This window comes from Haplochromis burtoni, unplaced genomic scaffold (assembly GCF_018398535.1).
Source record: "Haplochromis burtoni strain Fernald_Lab_line unplaced genomic scaffold, NCSU_Asbu1 Contig_189, whole genome shotgun sequence".
Taxonomy (NCBI): Eukaryota; Metazoa; Chordata; class Actinopteri; order Cichliformes; family Cichlidae; genus Haplochromis; species Haplochromis burtoni.
The window spans coordinates 548772-568096 of record NW_024582550.1 but is presented as its reverse complement, the minus strand read 5'-3'; the positions used below and the strand labels follow the sequence as shown (position 1 = coordinate 568096).

Below are 19325 nucleotides of genomic sequence, written 5' to 3'. Positions count from 1 at the left end.
TCTATGTAGTTTGTCTTGTCCTCAGTGTTTTTTCTTTTAGTTATGCCGTGCCGTCCCTTATCTGTTCTCATGTGTCCCTCCTTGTGTTTCGTGTCTCCCCAGTCTGTCATTTGTTCCATCATTAGCCGTTTCCGGGTCCAAACTAGGCTTCAGGTCCCAAATTCCTTCCATCCATCCATCTTCTTCCGCTTATCTGGGGCCGGGTAGCTTCACACTCGGCTTCACACTCAGCTGCGAACCGTTCCAGTGCGAGCTTCATCATCTGATGAAACCAACAGAACCACTTCATCCTCAAAAAGCAGAGATGACATTCTGAGACCACCCAAGTGAAAGCCTTCTGCCACTTGGCCATGCCTAGAATAAATTCTTTCATTTTTAATAAAATGATCAGCGTTGCTGCTCTACCAGGTGTAACAATTAAGTCTAACATCCAGGCATACACGAAAAAGAGTTTATGAAGTTTAATTAGCAGGGAGTTAGCTCGCTAGTTTTTATTTAAATATAATATACCATATTCTGACTGAGAGATTTCTAAAAAAATAAAAATAAAATTAACTACAGCTTTGCTATCACTTCTGACATAAATGAAGACATAAAACTAAACAGCAGTGACATTTGTCGGGTTACTGCAGTTGGGCTAGCTGGTATATAATGATGGCTACCTACACAGCTATGGTTACCATAATATAACCAAAGTGAAGCCAAAGGGTGAACGACAACTTTTTCCACTTGAAAAAAGTTAACGTGAGGGTTCCCGATGGTTAGGAGGTTAGGAACAAATGCAATTGCGTGGCAGGATGCTGTAAATGTACAATCAATCAATCAATCAATATGAGGTTAGTCATTAATATACTGCTGGGCTGGGCTGGGCTGGGCTGTAGTTACAGCATAAGGTTTTAAAAACTAAGCTTTAAAACCTGCTGCAGATGAATAGTGGTAACAAAAACCAGGAGAGCTTGAGAGTGATCACTGACTTTTTTAGGGGCTTGTTCAGATGTGTATTTAAGTCCTGTGTCTCCTTCTGTTCCTTGTCGGGTCGTCTGTTTGTTTTCATGTCAAGTCCGCGTTTTTGATTCCCACTGTTCAAGTTTGAATTATTTCATTTTACGTTGTTGCACGTTCCTGTTCAGTTTCATGTTCTTGTCTCTTTTCATTGTCTTCATAGATAGTCATGGTTTTTCCCAGTGTAGATTTCAGTTTAGTTTCACCGCACCTTGTTTTTCTGGGTTTTTTGTATCAGACTCGCTAAAAACACCAGTTCATTTCTCCTGTGTGTCCTTTTTGGGTCCGTTTCACAAACACACCGGCGTAACCTTGCTGTGACATGGAGTCTATCACAGCTAGCCATTAAGTATACATACTTAATGACATATACATATAATTCTTTATTTATTCATTAAATAAAGACTTATGACACCAAACTGACCGCAAACATTACTCCTCTATTCATCAATTCCAATGAAAAACCACCTTGACCCACATGTGAAGCAATTTCAACTGAAAAAAAAACAACTTTTGCAAAACCACATGTTGTTTCTGTAGCTTTACTCCATCTCGCTTACATTTATATAACAAAGAAAACTCCCTTTTAATCTCTCTGCAGCTCATATTTCTGTCAGCCTCTCTGTGACACATCATCCAGTTATAACCACTATGATGTATTTAATGAACATGATTAATTTCTTCCTTAATCTTTGCATGCTCCGATGAGAGCGACACCACATGAAGACATTCATGATGAACAATGTAGTTAGGAAACATCCACCATAGAGCAGCAGATGAGGATGAGAACATCCGCTGAATCCATAAATGTGGTTCTATTTAATTCTTGTTGGGCTGTTTGAAAGATATTTTTTGAGATGATAGCTTAATCAAAAAAGCAAATCCCTGTTGTCTTTCAATCTCCAGAAAACCCCAGCCAGTTTTCCAGCACATTTCTACTGATGTGATCAACTTTAAAGAATACCACAGAGGTTTTACTGTGTCACTTCCCAGCAATGAGCCAAACAAATGTTTTTTGTTTTGTTTTTTTATATAAAGGTCAAGACACAATTCAGAGTATATAAGTCATACAGTGCTCAGTTGGGCATTGTAGCTATGTAATGCGTAACTGTGGCTTGTAATTTAGGCGCCAACACACTTTTGTCAATGGAGGGCAGCTCCTACGTCTGTTGAAAAATTTAGACGTCTTCTTTTAATATATGAGATTAAAAACTGTGATCCAGTAGCGAACAAACATGAAGTGATGCAGTCTGCAAGACATAATTACTTAGAGAAACTTTTGTGCTGTCAGACTACTAAGTGTGCTGTTAAGCAGAGCACTGCTTGGTAAAGTCAACATGGCAACACTTTGGCTTTCAGCAGTTATGAATTTGTCTTGTTCTCCACATCGGCTTAGTGCGTTTGGTCAAGAAATAGACTGTAGATAAAAAGTGGCAGTAGCCACTGTATTAGTACCCATGGTATAGACTTGATTCTGAAGTTCATCCTCATGTCAATTTTCTGGAACCAAAACAGCAAAACCAGAACTTAACTTCCCAAAAATGGAGTAAAAACCTCTGAGGTGTTACACTGTTATGTTGTGTATGTTTTATAGTGCACTGTCAAAAGTGTAAAGAACCTACAATAATACAGAGAAAACTCCCTATGAGCAAACACTTGGCGACAGTGGGAAGGAAAACCTCCTTTTTAACAGGAAACCTCCAGCAGAACCAGGCTCAGAGGAGGGTTAGCCATTTCCCTCAAACTATCATCATTTCTCGTATGCACAGTGTCACTGATGTTTAACGTGCTGTTGTATTTTTGGAGGACTACAATCACGACTGTATAGTGTAAATTCTGCACAGCGTGCAGGTATCGGCATCCTGTGTTAGTACACTGGTTCCCTGAAGCAGCCACTCCCCTGAAAACTTTATGCCTAAATATAATTTTGCATAAGTGCCTACAGAGACTAAAATTTCACCACATCAAACAGGTGTTAAACAGATGTTTTGATAAATCTCAGTCATATGGCATCATTTTCATTTTGTTATTTTATCAAAGACTCCATTATTAAAATACAGACCCAACTCATTGGATTTTTGCAAATCGGTTGGGAGAAGAAATGCTGGAACTGCTGTTTTTCCGTTCCCTGACAGAGTAACACTGCGCTGTGTCTGGAATTCATTATTCTGACTTTTGTGATAACAAGATTAAGTGTTGGGGAAATAACACTGACTTTAATAGGGCTGCGGTGGTGTGAATAGCAACACTCCTGCAGTATTATGACGTATTTCTGTGCATGCCTTAAGTAAACCAGGTAAGAATGGAGTAATAGAAGGTTTAAGGGACCTTAACCTATATTCATCAGTCCAGCCGCTGACCTTTAATCTGGGAGAGACCATGGCTGTGAGCCAGCAGGAGGTGTAAATCTTTTTGAATTGCACGCACTACCAATTTGGTCACACCTTCTCATTTAATGGATTGTCTTAATTTTTCTGCTGTCTATATTGTAGATACAAACGGAAGACATCAAATATATGAAGCAAGAGGTATGGAATTATGTAGCAAAGAAAAAATGATGAATAAATCTAAATATGTTTTATATTTTAGATTCCTCAAAGTAGCCACCCTTTGCTTTGGTGACAGCGCTGCAAACCCCTGGCTTTCTCTCAGTGAGCTTCATGATGTAGTCAATTGAAAGTAGTTTTCCCTTCACAGGTGTGCCTCGTCAGAGTTCATTTGGGGAATTTCTTGCCTTCTCAATGGGGTTGGGACCATGAGTTGGGCTGTACAGAAGTCAGGTTGGCACACACCTGACAGCCCAATTAGACTGTTTGAATTCATGTTATAGCAAGAATCAACCAGCTAAGTAAAGAGAAATGACAGTCCATCATTACTTTAAGTACTGACGGTCCATCAGTCAAAAAAAGAAAAAGAAAAAAAAGAACTAAAGGTCAGTCAGTCTGGATAATTGCTTTCAATGTATTCCCAAGTTCAGGCACAAAAACTATCAACCACTGAGCTGGCTCACATGAGGACCACCCCAGGAAAAGAACACCAAGAGTCCCCTCTGCTGCTGAGGATAAATTCATCCGAGTCACCAGCCTCAGAAATTGCACCTCAGATTAGAGCCCAGACAAATGCCACACAGAGTTCCAGTAGCAGACACATCTCTACATCAACTGTTTAGAGGAGACTGATCAGGCATTTATGGTCAAATAGCTGCTAAGAAGCCATGACTAAGGAAAAGAAACAACCGGAGAAGATTTGTTTGGGCCAAGAAACACAAGGAATGGACATTACACCAGTGGAAATCTGTGCTTTGGTCTGATGAGTCCAAATTTGAGATCTTTGGTTCCACCCAATGTGTCTTTGTGCGATGCAGAAAAGGTGAACGGATGGTCTCTCAGTGCATGGTTCCCACCGTGAAGCATGGAAAAGGAGGTGTGATGGTGTGGGGGGCTTTACTGTTGACACTGTTGGGGATTTCTTCAGAATTGAAGGCACACGGAATCAGCATGGCTACCACAGCATCCTCCAGTAATATGTAATCCCATTCTGTTTGCGTTTAGTTGGAACATCATTTATTTTTCAACAGGACAATGACCCCAAACACACCACCAGGCTGTGTAAGGGCTCGTTGACCAATAAGGAGAATGATGGACTGCTGTACCATGGCCTGGCCTCCACAGTCACCTGACCTAAACCCAATGGAGATGGTTTGAGATGAGATGGACCACAGAGTGAAGGCAAAAGGTCCAACAAGTGCTCAGGAACTCTGGGAACTCCTTCAAGACTGTTGGAAAACCATTTCAGGTGACAACCTCATGAAGCTCAGAGAGAGAATGCCAAGAGTGTGCAAAGCAGTAATCAAAGCAAAGGATGGCTATTTTGAAGAACCTAAAACATTAAACATGTTCACTTTTTGTTTACTACATATTTCCAAATGTGTTTATTAATGGTTTTGATGCATTCAGTGAGAATCTACAACGTAAATAGTTATGAAAATAAATAAATATACATGATTTACAAATTTCATAAACCCATATTTTGGTCACGATAGAAAACAGAAAACATATCAAATGTTTAAAATGAGAATATGCATCTTCTCATAAAAAATATCAGCTAATTTTGAGATTGATGGCAGCAAAACACCTCAAAAAAGCTGCAATGGAGGCAACAAAAGGCTGCAAATCTCGTTTAGTTCAGTGATTAATACTAAAAAGAAACAGCTGGAGGAACATTTTTGTAACTTTTTAGGTTAATTGTCAACAGGGCAGTAACATGACTGGGTATAAAAGAGCATCTTTGAGAGGTAGTTTCTCTGAAATAAAGATTGGCAGAGGTTCAACGATCTGCAAAAACTGCAAATTGTGGAGCAATTTCAGAATAATGTTCCTAAATGTAAAATAGCAAAGACTCTGAATATCTCCTCATCTACAATAATACCTGATGATATTAAGAGAATCTGGAGAAATCTGTGCAATACTGGATGTCCGTGACCTTCAGGCCCTCTGGCAGCACTGCATTAAAAACAGGCATGATTCTGTCATTCGTGGGCCCAGAAACACTTCCAGAACTCCCTTTCTGTGAACAGATCACAGGTTAAAGCTTTATATTCCACCACTATAGTCTCTGGACCAAAGTTCATTTAAAATGGACTGAAGCAAAGACGAAAAGTGTTCTGTGGTCAGACAATTTGAAATCTGAAATTCTTTGTGAAAAACATGAAAACCCTGCCCTCTGGACTATAAAAGGATAGGGACAAACACGGGTTGTTAACTGAGATTTTGGAGGGTTCAAATTCCTGCATCTCTGATAGTATGGGTGTGCAGTAATACCCGTTACACATCTGGAAACACATAATCAGGTTTTAGAGCAACATATAGTCCCATCTAGATTAAATCTTTTTCATTGAAGACCTGACATATTTCAGCAAGACACTCCTAAACCACAGAATTTAGCTATCACAGCTAGGGATGGGTACCGGTAGTAACCAGACCGAAAAGCAGCGCACATTTCTGTGCTTTATTTCGGTGCTTTTTTTCCCCTGAAATGTCATACACTTTGGATTCCAGCCAATCATTTTACCTTTGCAAGCGTAGTAGGCGGGCCCAGGTACGTACGTTCTTTTAGAGCAGAGCTACAGATTAAAAATGCCCAAGGCGAAGCGGTCAAAGTCTGGCTGTACTTCACAGCAAAAGATGCAAACTCACCATCATGCAACAAGTGCTTTAAGGTGACACTGTGCAAAGGAGGTAAGTCCTCGAATCTGATGAAACACCTGGCGACGTATAACGTTTTTTAAAAGCCGAGAAATGCGCTGTATTTTTGATAGCTTGCTGCGAGACCTCACACCGAGCACATCTACTGCAGGTGTGGTGCCTGTTATCGGACCCCGAATTAGCAACATCCCCCAAAAACCCGAAGATTAGAGTCCTGGCCCCTAGCCCTGCCAGTGTAGCAGAAATGATGACGGATGATGACGGCAGCAGCAGCCGTTCTTCTCTGCGTGAGTAGCTTAATGTTGTTCGTGTGTAATTTACATTGAGTAGGCTAACCACGTTATTACATTAATGCATGTAAGGTGAACTAGCAAACACCGTCGTAGTTACATGCGGCTGTCTTCTTGTTTGATGGCAGATACTCCCTTCACCTGGCCAAAAAGGCTAAAATGACCAAAGAAAAAGTGGGAAACAGCTAAACATGAGAGGTTTTTGGACAAAGTTTGTGTTTTTTCCATTGATTAAGCACTGCTTCCAGCCAAGAGTGATACCACAAATCCCCTGTAGCTGCAGAAAAGGCTAACATTGTTATCTTTTCACAAAAAAACACCTGAACGTGAGAGGTTTTTGGACCAATTTTGTGTTCAACATTCTTTAAGCACCGGTTCGAGCACCGTTTAAGCACCGGCACCGTTTCAAAAGTACCGGTTTGGTACTGGTATCGGATAAAACCTAAACGATACCCATCCCTAATCACAGCAGCATGGCTCCACATTGGAAGAGTCCAGGTGCTGAAGTGAACTTCCTGCAGTCCAGTCCTTCGACAAATTGAAACCCTTGGTGGATCATGACATGAAAAATACAAGAAAGAAGACACAGCACTGTCGAACAGCTGGAATCCTGTATAAGGCAACATTCCTCTCCCAGAAGTTCAGCAGCTGGTGTCCTCAGTTCCCAGACTGTTGCTACAAGAAGAGAGAATGTGCTTTCCCAACATTTTTGAGACATGTTGCTGACATCAAGTTCAAAGTGGGCTAATACTATTCTTAAAATGGTACATTTAAACATACAATCTGTTTGCAGAGTTATATTGCAAATAAAATATGAGTTTTCTAATCATTCCATTTTGATTTTATTTACATTTTACACAGCGTCCCAGCTGGGGGGTTTTTTCAGATTGAGGTTGTGATACTTGTTGTGCTTGTATGGGCTAAAACTTCACCAAACCTCTGTTAATCCACTAAAAAAGCTCTAATCTAATTACTCGACATTTTTTTTAGTTCATCCGGTGAGGTTTTGAATCCATTTCATCTGCTCAAAGGGTCACACTGTTTCCACAAGACACAGAAGAACATGTAATCCTTCAAAGTTTAAGCATGAAACGCACAACTACAGCTGATTTGTGGGATGTGGGAAACACTTGATCGCATTAATCGCAGTAATATGATGGAGACTTATTCAGATCCAGATATTAAAGCTGCTGATGTATTTGCACCATCATTGCTGGCTAATGACGTCACTCTCCATTAATCGGAATGTAATGTTCCTGAATTTGCACTGTACATATGACCATCACCGCAAGCCTACAGGACGTAAGTCCCAGCTGACTTTCATAACCCTTGTGACTCTTGTTGAGGTTTGATGCACTTTTAGCACAGCGATATCAACTGCAAGAAACTTTGGCCTATATATAAAGTTACAATCACATGTGGTCTCAGTTTGGATGAGAATCAGCTCCAGTTAGCAGCACTTAGCCTAAATTAATGACTCACAGGTCTGGCATGACATCAACACCTTGGCATTTTGGTAGCCACTGAAATCATGTCCTCTTTATTTTATTTTAGCTGTTTTATGTGACTTTTGGAAGCTAAAGTAATGATACATTTAATCAACTAATTTGCTAGGTTGTTTTTTTTAGATTGGGTATGCTTAAATATTGCTACTTCTTCTTTAAAACAAGTTCCTCTGTTTAGGTGAGTATAAAGAGCAAAATAGGAAATTAACTTCAAATCAGGCCAAAAAAAACCAACACATTAATAAAACCGTCCCACCCCAAGGTTGAGAATTTGGCAGAGCCCAGCCCAGCATGTGTGTATGTGTGTGTGTACAAATGTTGGGAAATGTCAGCATATGTTATCCCACACTTGTTCTTATTAAAAGGAAACTTGAAACCCCCTCGGTGCTTTGATGACAGCAGTCCACGTGACCTTTTTCCTGCTTTTGGTGCTTTCTGCAGAAAGCCTAAATCCTATTAAATCGGGCACTGAATATCCTCCGGTTACTAAAGTCTCTAACATGATGCCAGATCTGCCAGTCCGATCTGAATATTCTGGCCTTTGTTTATGATTTCGGCTTTAAATAAACCCCTCTCATTTAGAAGAGATCTTGGGAAAGACATGTCTAATCTGATATAAAACTCATCCTGTTTTGGGCGGTTTTCAACAAATCAGTCTTGCTCCCTGAGAAAATGTCTGTAGTTGGATTAAAACCTCTTTGCTAATCTAAATATAATAATAAAAGTGCACTAGTTCATAAATATTTATTCAAGAAAGTGCATCACTTGCATTTTGAACCCTTGTAAGAGGCAGAGCTTTCGCTAGAAGAAAAAGCATCATGATTTTTAAAGAATGAAACTGACAGGATGACACAGAATTGTTAAAGCATTGAAGTAAAATCAAATTAATGTTTAATACTGAGGGAATGTTTTCATTTTGAGGAATGATCCCCGCCCTTCGCAGGTCAGCACCTGTTTCTTTTTAAAATGAAATGAAAACTAGAATACCCAGAACTGCTGACTCGCATTCCCGTAGTCTTTCAGACTATTTTCCTCTTTATAAATTTAATTTCAGAAGCATGTGTGAAAGTCGATGTGTCATCTCCTGATAAACTCGCCCACGAGGGAGTCTGCAGTCAGAGGGGCTTTAACGTAGGACACCGGATGTTCAGGTTACTCATCAGGAGCGGTACTCAGCTTTAAAAACATTTGAGTAATGAGTGTGACTGAAGGGAGGTCCTCAGTCTGACAAAATAAATATGATGATGATGTCATTGTGATGTCATCACATTTCATACTGAATGCTTAATGAATGAGTTGAGGGGCCACAGTGTACGTTACATAGTACTGTCACCCCTCGCTGGGTTATATTTGGCTTCCAGGAAGCCAGACTTCCTCTTCTCTTTTAAAGCGGTCTTTAGGAACAGCTCTCTGTGCTTTCTGAAGGACATTGGCCACTTTTTCATACATTTTCTGTCTACTCCATCTATCTGACCTTTTTCAGAGGAATTTGTGGAAATCATCAATCATTCAAGCAAAAAGAAGAAGAAAAAGAAGAAGAAGAAGAAGAAGAAGAAGAAGGTGCTCCTAGCTCAAGAGATGAATCTGTGCTGTCTACTTATAATAGACAACTTAGCAAATAATTACACAAGAACTGGACTGAAAATTAATGCTAACAGGTCACCGACTCCAAATTTGAAATTTTATGATTTGAATGGTTTTTAATATGTATGGCAAAGGTAAGGTGAGACTTACAGCAGGTATCTGTAAAATACAGTCAAGAGCAGTGGGCGAAGAGGACTCAATGGCAGAGCTCGGAGAGGTCAACTTAAGTGCATTTATTTACAGTGAAACACCCAGGTGAACTTACAAGTTGTGATGGGGAAACAGGGGCTCCTGGGATGCAAGGATCAGGGGCATCCAAATAATCCAAACTCTCCTCACTCAGCTCAGGCACTCTCTCCAAGCAATCCAGGGAGGGGGAATTCCAGGGAATGTCTGTATACAAAGGAAAGAACAGGGGGCAGGCAAAGAGCACACGCCACACTAAAGAGCTGAGGCTTTACTAACAGCATAGTTGAACAGTCTAGCAAAGAACAAAGCTCAGCCACTCGCCTCCTGATGAGCTCATCTGGAGCAGGTGATTGACTGTTGCAGGTGTGTTCAGCCAGAGGTGGGAACCCGTGATGCGTCCCACCCATGAACACAGACACACAACCACAGAGAGAGGAGAGGGAGACAGAGAGTAAACAAAGCCTGCAGCAGGCAGCTCAGGAGGACTGAGGGACGATGACACGGTGAGACTGTTTGGTTTAGGGCTACATTTCAGCCGGAGCTGTTGGGGATCTTGTCAAAATCCATCTTGAGCAAAAGGCAGCCAACATGGAAAGAAGAGCTTTGAATGTCCTCCAAGGAGTCTGGAGAAATATTTACTTCACCTGCTACCCTCCTGCTGATCGTCCCATAATCACCCCAGTGTGTATAAATAGTCCTGTCTGCCTCCTTGTCCTAGTCATACTGTTTCTATATTGTTGAAATCTAGTACACATTGTCATGCCTCCCTCAGTAAGGTTGTAATGATCATTGCAAATCTACCCGCATCTTCCCAAATAGCAAACACTAGCTTAATGTTGTGCATATGGTAAACATAGAAAAACTCAACAAATATCAGCATGTTAGTATTGCTCTTGTGAACGTGTGTGAGTAGTCTGTTCCCCCAAACTAATAAAAATGCTCAGACTGCCCCTTTAAAATTAAAAAATGCACGTGAAGCTCTCAATTTACCGGTCGATCTACGTCCTTACTCTCACCTATGGCCACAAGCTGTGGGTAGTGACCGAAGAACGAGATCGCGGATACAAGTGGCAGAAATGAGCTTCCTCCGAAGGGTGGCTGGCCTCTCCCTTAGAGATAGTGTGAGACGTTCAGCCATCCGGGAGGGGCTCAGAGTAGAGCTGCTGCTGCTCCACATCGAAAGGAGCCAGCTGAGGTGGTTCGGGCATCTGACAAGGATGCCTCCTGGGCGCCTCCTGGGTGAGGTGTTCAGGGTATGTCCCACCGGGAGGAGGCCCCGGGGCAGACCCAGGACACGCTGGAGAGATTATATCTCTCGGCTGGCCTGGGAACGCCTTGGTGTTCCCCTGGATAAGCTGGAGGAGGTGGCTGAGGAGAGGGAGGTCTGGGCCTCTCTGCTTAGGCTGCTGCCCCCGCGACCCGGCCCCGGATAAAGCGGATGAAGATGGATGGACGCTGAGATACCAGGTATCACATTGAGGCTACATTTAAACCACAAAGCTTTAATCTGCCAAGCCCAACATTGTAATTAAAGCATTTTAATGAGGGGTCCAGACACTTGGCATAACTGAATGTGTCCATCTTTTTGTTGACCGACTTTCATGAAGTTCATGTTGGTAGTTTTTGCATTGCGATGAGTACAAACAGAATAACAATTTTAAACGAAGGGAATCCTTTTGTGGTATTATGAGGGATTACATAACATCGCAATTAATATTTCATCTACTTATTTCTGAAAACATATCTGTCTGATATGTTTGTAAACTTTTATCCTTATCTTTCCTTTGTTTTCAGCATTTGCTCTTTTCTGGCTTCTCTCAACCACCCTTCCTGCAGAGTTTTTCAGAGAACCTCAGCTGTTATTTTAAGAAAATACCACCCAAATCTGTCCTTGAGGGAAAGGCATGACCTCACATTCATCCCCTGAGAGGGAAATTACCATGAACTGTCTGTCCTTCCTATTAGACCTTCTTCAGTCTACAAGGATTCCCATGTAATTGGGCCTCCCAGCGGATGTTAATATATCACCAGTGAATCTGCAGCCTGACCTTTGACTCTGAGATATTGCAGACAAGCCAAGCAGCAGGGAGAGAGCAGAAACACACTCTGAGCAGGTGAGGTGGATCAAAGGTTTTAGTCTTCTGCTTTTAGATTCAAAAAATCTACAATACTACCAGAAGTACTAGAGGGATTGTTTTACAAAATACCTTTGGTTTTCAAATTCTGTTTTGCAGCCAGCAATTGTGACGGGCTCACTGTTTTCACGGGATCCTCTGTCCTGCTTGCGTTGATTTTCTAAGCAGACGTCATCGTGATGGAGACACAGCAAACGGCTGGAAGTTTTCCTGCGCTGAGCCAAACCACTGTCACAGCAAGTATAACAGGTACAAGTGTTTGGTCTCAGCTGACCGTAAGGTTCAAAGTTAATAATGTCAGTAAAGAGTGCTCCCTCCAGAATGACGCAAAGCTGCCTGAAAGGCTAACAATGCAAAGCGTGGATGTGCTTAGACTGTAAGCAAAGGCATATTTTACTGCTGTTCAGTTGCAGTGTGTGCTAAACGCCTCTGACTGAGTCTGGCTCTGGATCTATTTTCATCCAGGCTCTTCAAACTGTTTCCTCTAATCGCTGCACATTTGAAGCAGATACATAAAGCCTCAGAGACTAATTCAGTTCTCAGAAGTTATCTTCAGCTTTCACATCAGCTGCCCAGGTGAACTCCCTTCTGCTTGCTTATTTTTCCACTGGCATTGCATGTTGTGGCACACAGAGCTCATTTCCAGCTGGGCTATTTTGGGCTCAGCTGCCAAGATTCTGATCTTTATGGGATTTTAAAACTAAGCACCAGGAATAAACCTTTAAGTAAAATGAAAATCTTATGAGCTTTTAAAAACAGACTAGCAGTTCTGCCAAAGAGCCACTATTTACTTTAAGTTAGTGGGTCTAAATTGCACTTTCCATGCATAATATAAACAGCGCTGACAATATCACAGTATGTTTGGCTGTTAGTCCTAGCACAGTGAGTTTGTTGAGATTTGATGGGAACTGAAAGCTTTTGCAGGTAACGCTTTGTTTTGTTCTTCTGTTATGTCCTGTTCCAGCTGTGGGAGAAACATATGAGCTTACACGGTGGCTGTAAATCATGTGGCACATTTCCAGCTGCAAGAAGCTTTCATGTGAAGCGGATAAATGTCTGTTTATGAGGTGTAAATTTCAACAGTTTAGGCGTTTCCATTTGCAAAGCAGCTGTGTGGTCAGCAAAATGACGGACCGTCAGAGGAACTTTAATCTCCGACAGTAGATATTACATAATCCTTTTTAGAGACGTCTTTGACACATTAACTGCCATCAAGAGCAATCATGATTTTATGAGAATATGATCACTTTAGACTGTAGCTCTCAAATAAAACCCACAGCCACTTTATAAGGTACACCTCTTTAACTGTTCATTAACACATATTTATTCAGCCAATCACACGGCAGCAGCTCGGTGCATTTTGGCAAGTAGACATGATCAAAATGAACTGCTGAGACTCAAACCGAGCATTAGAATCAAGCAGAAAGGTGACCTATGCGACTTTGAATGTTGGCGCCAGATAGTCTGAATAATTCAGAAACTGCGTATCTACTGGGATTTTTCCCATATGGCTTTCTCTGGAAAGGAGCAAATATCCACAGAGCAGCAGTTCTGAGCAAAAGGGTCTTGCTGATGACAGAGGTCAGAGGAGACTGGTCAGATGCAAAGGGAGCCAAAAACAGACTCCAAAGGCAGGCGGGAATAAAACACAAAGCACTTGAATGATGGCTAGTTTGCGATCCAAAATTAAAATCTGTGAAAGAAAAACAAATGTAATCCAATTTACTGCGAATAAATGGGAGAAGACAACAGAGACGCAAAGACAAAAAGCAAAAAGAAGGCAGCGCAATAAATACACAAAGGGTTCATTTGAGGAAATAGAAACGGGGAAAATGAGACAGCTGAAACCGACATGAATAATGACACAAAGGACGTGAAACTAAACGCAAGGACACAGGAGACAAATGCATACACACAATAACTTTACACTAAAGGAAACACAAGAAACTTTTTAACTAAGAGCTTGTTACAACCAAGCTACTGTACGCAGAAGAGCTCTGAACTTACAGTAGCAGACCACACCTTGGAGCCAAGAGCAGGAAACTGAACCACAGTTCACACAGGTTCACCAAAAACAGACAACACAAGACTGGAAAAGCATTGCCTGGTTTGATGAGTGTCAGTTTCTGTTGTTCACATGATAGGGTCAACATTTTGCATAAACAACATGAAAACATGGGGCAAACCTGCCTTATATCAACAGTTCAGGCTGCTGAACAGCTTGTTGATGTGATGGTGTGGGGGGGTATTTTCTTGGCACACTTTGGGCCCCTTATTACCAACTGAGCATCGTTAAACAGCCACAGCTTACCTGAGTATTGCTGCTGACCATGTCCATCCCTTTATAACTACAGGGTACAATGATGGATTTATGATCTTAGACTGGTTTCTTGAACACGACAATGAGTTCTTGGTACTCAAATGGGCTCCACAGTCAGCACAACATTGCTACAACTGACCTAAAGCAGCTCTGCACCTTTTGTAGTTAATATTTTCTAGACAAAGTGCTTTACAGTTTCAAATAAAACACAAGGCACAGAAAATCACAAAGGTTTTAAACCCATGTGAGTTGCATCTGATCTGGAACAAAAGCAATTTCTGAATAAATTTGCAATTAAGGTTTTCGAGAAATGCAATCTCAGTGATTCTGACTTTAATCAGAAGAAAACTATGTCTTAAATTAAAGTATCTGCCAAGTTGCGAAATATTCCAAGACTTTCACTCATTCGAAGCATGATTCAAAGCTCTTGGGAAAAGATTCCGGTCTATGTTATCAAACACTGCTTAAGTCAGAAGCGGCTAAGAGCAGAAGAGCAAGTGTGATTAAAAAGATGTCGGACCCTGAAGTGAATATTGGATTTCATGGGCTGTAAAGTCCAAAGCATTCACAGATGTCTGTTATCTGAGCCAACAGAAGCAACATATTTATAAGTTCTGATCTTATCCAGTTCTCTTTTTTTAACGATGCTATGACTGCTCAGCACTGGTATTTTCCTACGGTGTAAATCAAAGTACGACAGCCTGTGTTAGCTGGGAAATTGTTACCAAGTACCCCGATGAAGGCCACAAGTTGAAACGGGCTGGTCAAGCAGCAAAGTTTATACCACGAGTGTTGCAGGAGCTTCGACTTCTTTAAATGGCCTGTATTTATATAGTGCTTTACTAGTCCCTAAGGACCCCAAAGCGCTTTACACATCCAGTCATCCACCCCTTCACACACACATTCACACACTGGTGATGGCAAGCTACATTGTAGCCCCAGCCACCCTGGGGCGCACTGACAGAGGACCAAAACTACCAAATTCTCACAAGAAAACTATAAATCAGAACTGATGAGTTCATGAAGTGTGACACAGATTGGTAGTTCAACTTTTATTTGCCAGTGTAGCTATAACATCTAAATGTCATCCACTGTAGCCGTTTATAGCTGGAATGTGTGTCTTCAAATGAACACATAGAAATAAAAAATTAATATAGAAGACTTGCACACAAACTGGTGAAGTGAAAGCTCCTTATTGATTTGATATGTAAAGAAACCCAACGCACCTTTCCTAGAGGCCTGAGCATGTCAGTGCAGGGGTTGATCTGACCGTGTCAGCAGAAATAGTCCATTGACAACAACAGAGAGGTGAGGCATTTCTATACCAATGGTAGTGAAAGCTACCTGGACAATTCTGCTAACACGCTTCCTGTTTAGTTGTGATGCACTTTGTGATCTTTGTCTCAAAAGGTCATATAGAAATAAAATTTTACTTATTTATATTGCTTAATTTATGTCACCCATAGGGCATGAGTGGAGACTGAGTGGAGAGTCAGTCATGTGCTATGGGCTTCACGGTCACCAAATGTCAGCCCAGCTAGACACTGGGCAGGTTTCTGGGCAGATCCATCCATTCGCGTCCGCTTATCCTGTTCAGGGTCGCGGGGGGCGCTGGAGCCTATCCCAGCTGTCATAGGGCGAGAGGCGGGGTACACCCTGGACAGGTCGCCAGTCTGTCGCAGGGCCAACACAGGCAGATCTCTTGAGAAAAATATCCTGCAGTCCAGCATCAAATCAAGCCATCAGATAGCTGCGGCTCCCTAAGCCTGGTTCTGCCAGAGGTTAAAAGGGAGTTTTTCCTTCCCACTGTCGCCAAGGGCTTGTTAGAAGGGTCATCACCGCTTTGGGTTTTCTCTGTATTATTGTCGATTGTTTACTTTAACATATAAAACACATTGAGGCAACTGTTGTTGTGATTTGGAACTATAGAAATAAAACTGAAATGAGCTGAATTGTGTTGATTTCCCTTTAATTTGTTGCCAGTCTGTAGCTTTGTGTCGGTCTGTTTGTGTTCACCTTCGAACTAAACAGTGACTAAAATCCCGTAAAACTGTTACGTGACGCAAATGAAGCTGTTTAGGAGTCGACCTTTGCTACAGTCACACTTTTGCATTATTGCTAAATTACTTGTTTCATGTCGGGAAATGGATTGAAACACTGACTCGGCATCAGTTAGATGCTTGCTCTGCAGTTTGCTTACACACAAGGAACGCCCTGTGTACACATACTCATACTTTTAGATACATACACACAAATATTTACTCATACAAACCACAAATACTGCAATCTTTGTAAACACATGATTTGAAGGCGTGCGGACATCAAATACACAAATACACATAGGTTTTAGTGAAATTGTGACACACAAACATTATCCTAAATCCGTTAATTAACCAAAATATACACATGTAAGAATTTCCGCGCTTTCACACAAATTCATCCTCATAATAATTTGACCCTCTATGTCCTCTCTTCATGGTTCCCAGGGGCTACCATGGTATCCATGGATACTATGTCTCGTTTCCACGGGGAAGGAGTTCGCTACAAAGCCAAGCTGATTGGCATGGACCCAGTACCCGACGCACTCGGAGAAAAGATGTGCAGAGACTCCATGATGAAACTAAAGGTAGTCCACCGCCAAAGTAAACTGACTTCTGTCTGCTCTTGATTAAACTGGTTGATTTCCTGTAAGATCAATCTTCATTTTTTCACTTTATCAGAGAAAAAAAATCAAAGATAAACACCAGACGTTTAATATTTCATGACTGCTGAGATTAATGTTATCATTCGGAGGTACTTGTATTTCACAGACCAATATTTTTTTAAGCATCACAGCAAAAGTATTTAAAAGCTACGTCAAGATCTGGGAGGATATATTTTTTCTGTCCTTCTGTCCATTTCGGTCAGCGCTCAGATGTCTCAATATCTAATGGAGGATTTGCATGAAAGTTATCACAGACATTTTTGGTTCCAAGATAAAAATGAAAAATAAGAAAGTCCTTGTTGTCTTGTGGTGACCCTTCCATCTAAAAAGAAAGGAATAAATCTTTAAAGTAAGTAAGCAACAGAAAAGAAAATCATGTGCTATACTGTACTTAAAGATCCCAATCTTAAGTATTCAGATTCAGTAGTGTTGACAGTTAGAACTTACTTTCTGTCTTCTGTTTTAGTTTTTTAACCATAGACTGTATATAAAAGAAGGCCAAAGCCACTACACTGACTCCGTTTTTGACTTGAGCTCTGCAGGTCATTATAAAGATCTGCCTTGCTTTTAAAGTGAAAACAAAACATCACATGTGTTAAGGTTAATTTACACCTCAGAGCCCTACTCTAAAAAACTGTCACAGCGAAAGAAAAGACATTAAACTGGCAGTTCAATTACAACTCAAACATTACATTACATTACATATAACATTACAGCTAACAAAGGCAGCTAGCCAGCAAAGAAGAGCCACTCAGTGCTTCAGAGACAGAGAGTGAAAGTGGACAGTGTATCCATTTTTTGGTTTATTAATATAAAACCCATCTGTGAAGCCGGGGGCAGCAGAAAGGACTCCCTTAGACTGCTTTTTAGTTTCAATTTCCTTGTTTTCCACTGAGATATCAGTGTTATTAGTTAGCTAGATGTAAGTCTTTTAGCAGCAACACATCTGTACTGGCATGTGACGGTGCTGCACAGGCTCTAAAAACTAACTTTAACCACTTAAATCCAGCTCCATGCAGAGTGTTAAATCTATGGTTATTTTTAGAGGAAGCCTCTGTGATGTAAGTTAACACGTATTGTTTCATGCACATTTTTTATGCACAGTCTATGATATGAGTCATACGTAGGAAAAGCTCCTGATTGCTGTTTGTTTCAGTGGAAGAGCATGCATCAGTGAGTTCAGATCTTAAAGTTTTTCTTTGTGTTTGAGTTTATTTGCTAACTACAAGGTTTTAAATACTCACAGACTGCAGACTGAAAACTGTCAGAAACAGACTCGATGTGTAGTTTTTGGACCTTTGTAGACCTTTCTGATGGCATTTGAATTTGACAAAGCATTATTATTAAATATTTTTAAAAAGAAACTCTTCCTTAACACAGTTTTAACTCTATGTTTGATGAATGAGCAGTGTCTTTGTTTTTTCAGAAAAAAAATGAGTTGTGGGAACATTCCTGCTGTGGAAAAATGGCTTGTAATGCCTCTGACATCCTGTTGACTCCTGACGTGTTCTTCTAATCTCAAAGGACTTTGCATGATGCAGTGAGAGTTTGTTTGGAGAAGCGCGCCACAGCTTTTGTAAAAAGTCAAAAAAGGGGGGAAACAATAATAAATGATAAACAGACACGGTCCACGGGGAACGGACAGAGCGAGGTCACAATCACTCAAAATTGTGATCACACTTGTGCGACCTGTCAAGACCGTCAGTGTCAGCATGCATCTAATGTAGTGTGAATAACTTTAAACTGCAATCAGCGATCACACACACACTGCTTTGAATATAAATGTTTATACCATACACAATACATTACAACACAGTTAGAAGAAACACACTACAGCACTGGTGTGAGTCACCGATCGCAGTCACAGGAAGGACATCATAGTAACGAGTATAAAAATACAGACGGCAGGAGCCAAACCACAACTCACTCAGCAAATAGAATCAAAGAGTGAACTTTGTGCAGGTAACTGTGGAGTAGCTCAGGATGCGTTTTACACAGATCTGACTGCTGTGAAGGCCAATTCAGGGTCTCTGGGTCATTGTTTGAGAGCAACTGCAGAATAGCAGCTTTGCATTTGAATAATGTAAGCTGTGTACAGTACTGTGCAAAGGTCTCGAGCCATGCCTGATGTTTGTCAAGACCAGTTTTAAAAAACCACGAGAACATCTGGCTGCTTGGAAGTGTGACTCAAGACTTTTGCACAGTATACTTGTTGCATGTTTTGAGACCTATATATTTTATACAATTTAAATATAATAATTTATCAATAAAATGTGTATAATGTTGAGAAGAGGACACCGTTATGAAATATAATATAAAAAGCAACCTGCGAAAACCACCCAAACCACACACTCAGCAATAGCAAAGACAGCTTCCAGTAGGAAAAAGTGCT

At 40.9% G+C, this 19325-nt stretch overlaps 1 protein-coding gene across 2 annotated transcripts in view; it reads left to right on the top strand.

Moving 5' to 3' along the window:
* The first annotated feature begins 11716 nt into the window (after positions 1-11716).
* Positions 11717-19325, top strand: part of LOC102312138 (disabled homolog 1) — a 15501-nt gene continuing 7892 nt past the window's right edge. Inside the window, exons 1-3 of one of the 2 annotated variants that reach the window (XM_042225924.1) lie at positions 11717-11888; positions 12009-12158; positions 16716-16855. In XM_042225924.1, coding sequence (XP_042081858.1) covers positions 12089-12158; positions 16716-16855 — 210 coding nt within the window. In that variant the 5' untranslated portion in view covers positions 11717-11888; positions 12009-12088. The remainder of the gene's footprint in view (positions 11889-12008; positions 12159-16715; positions 16856-19325) is intronic. The other variant, XM_005934869.3, reaches the window with a different exon arrangement.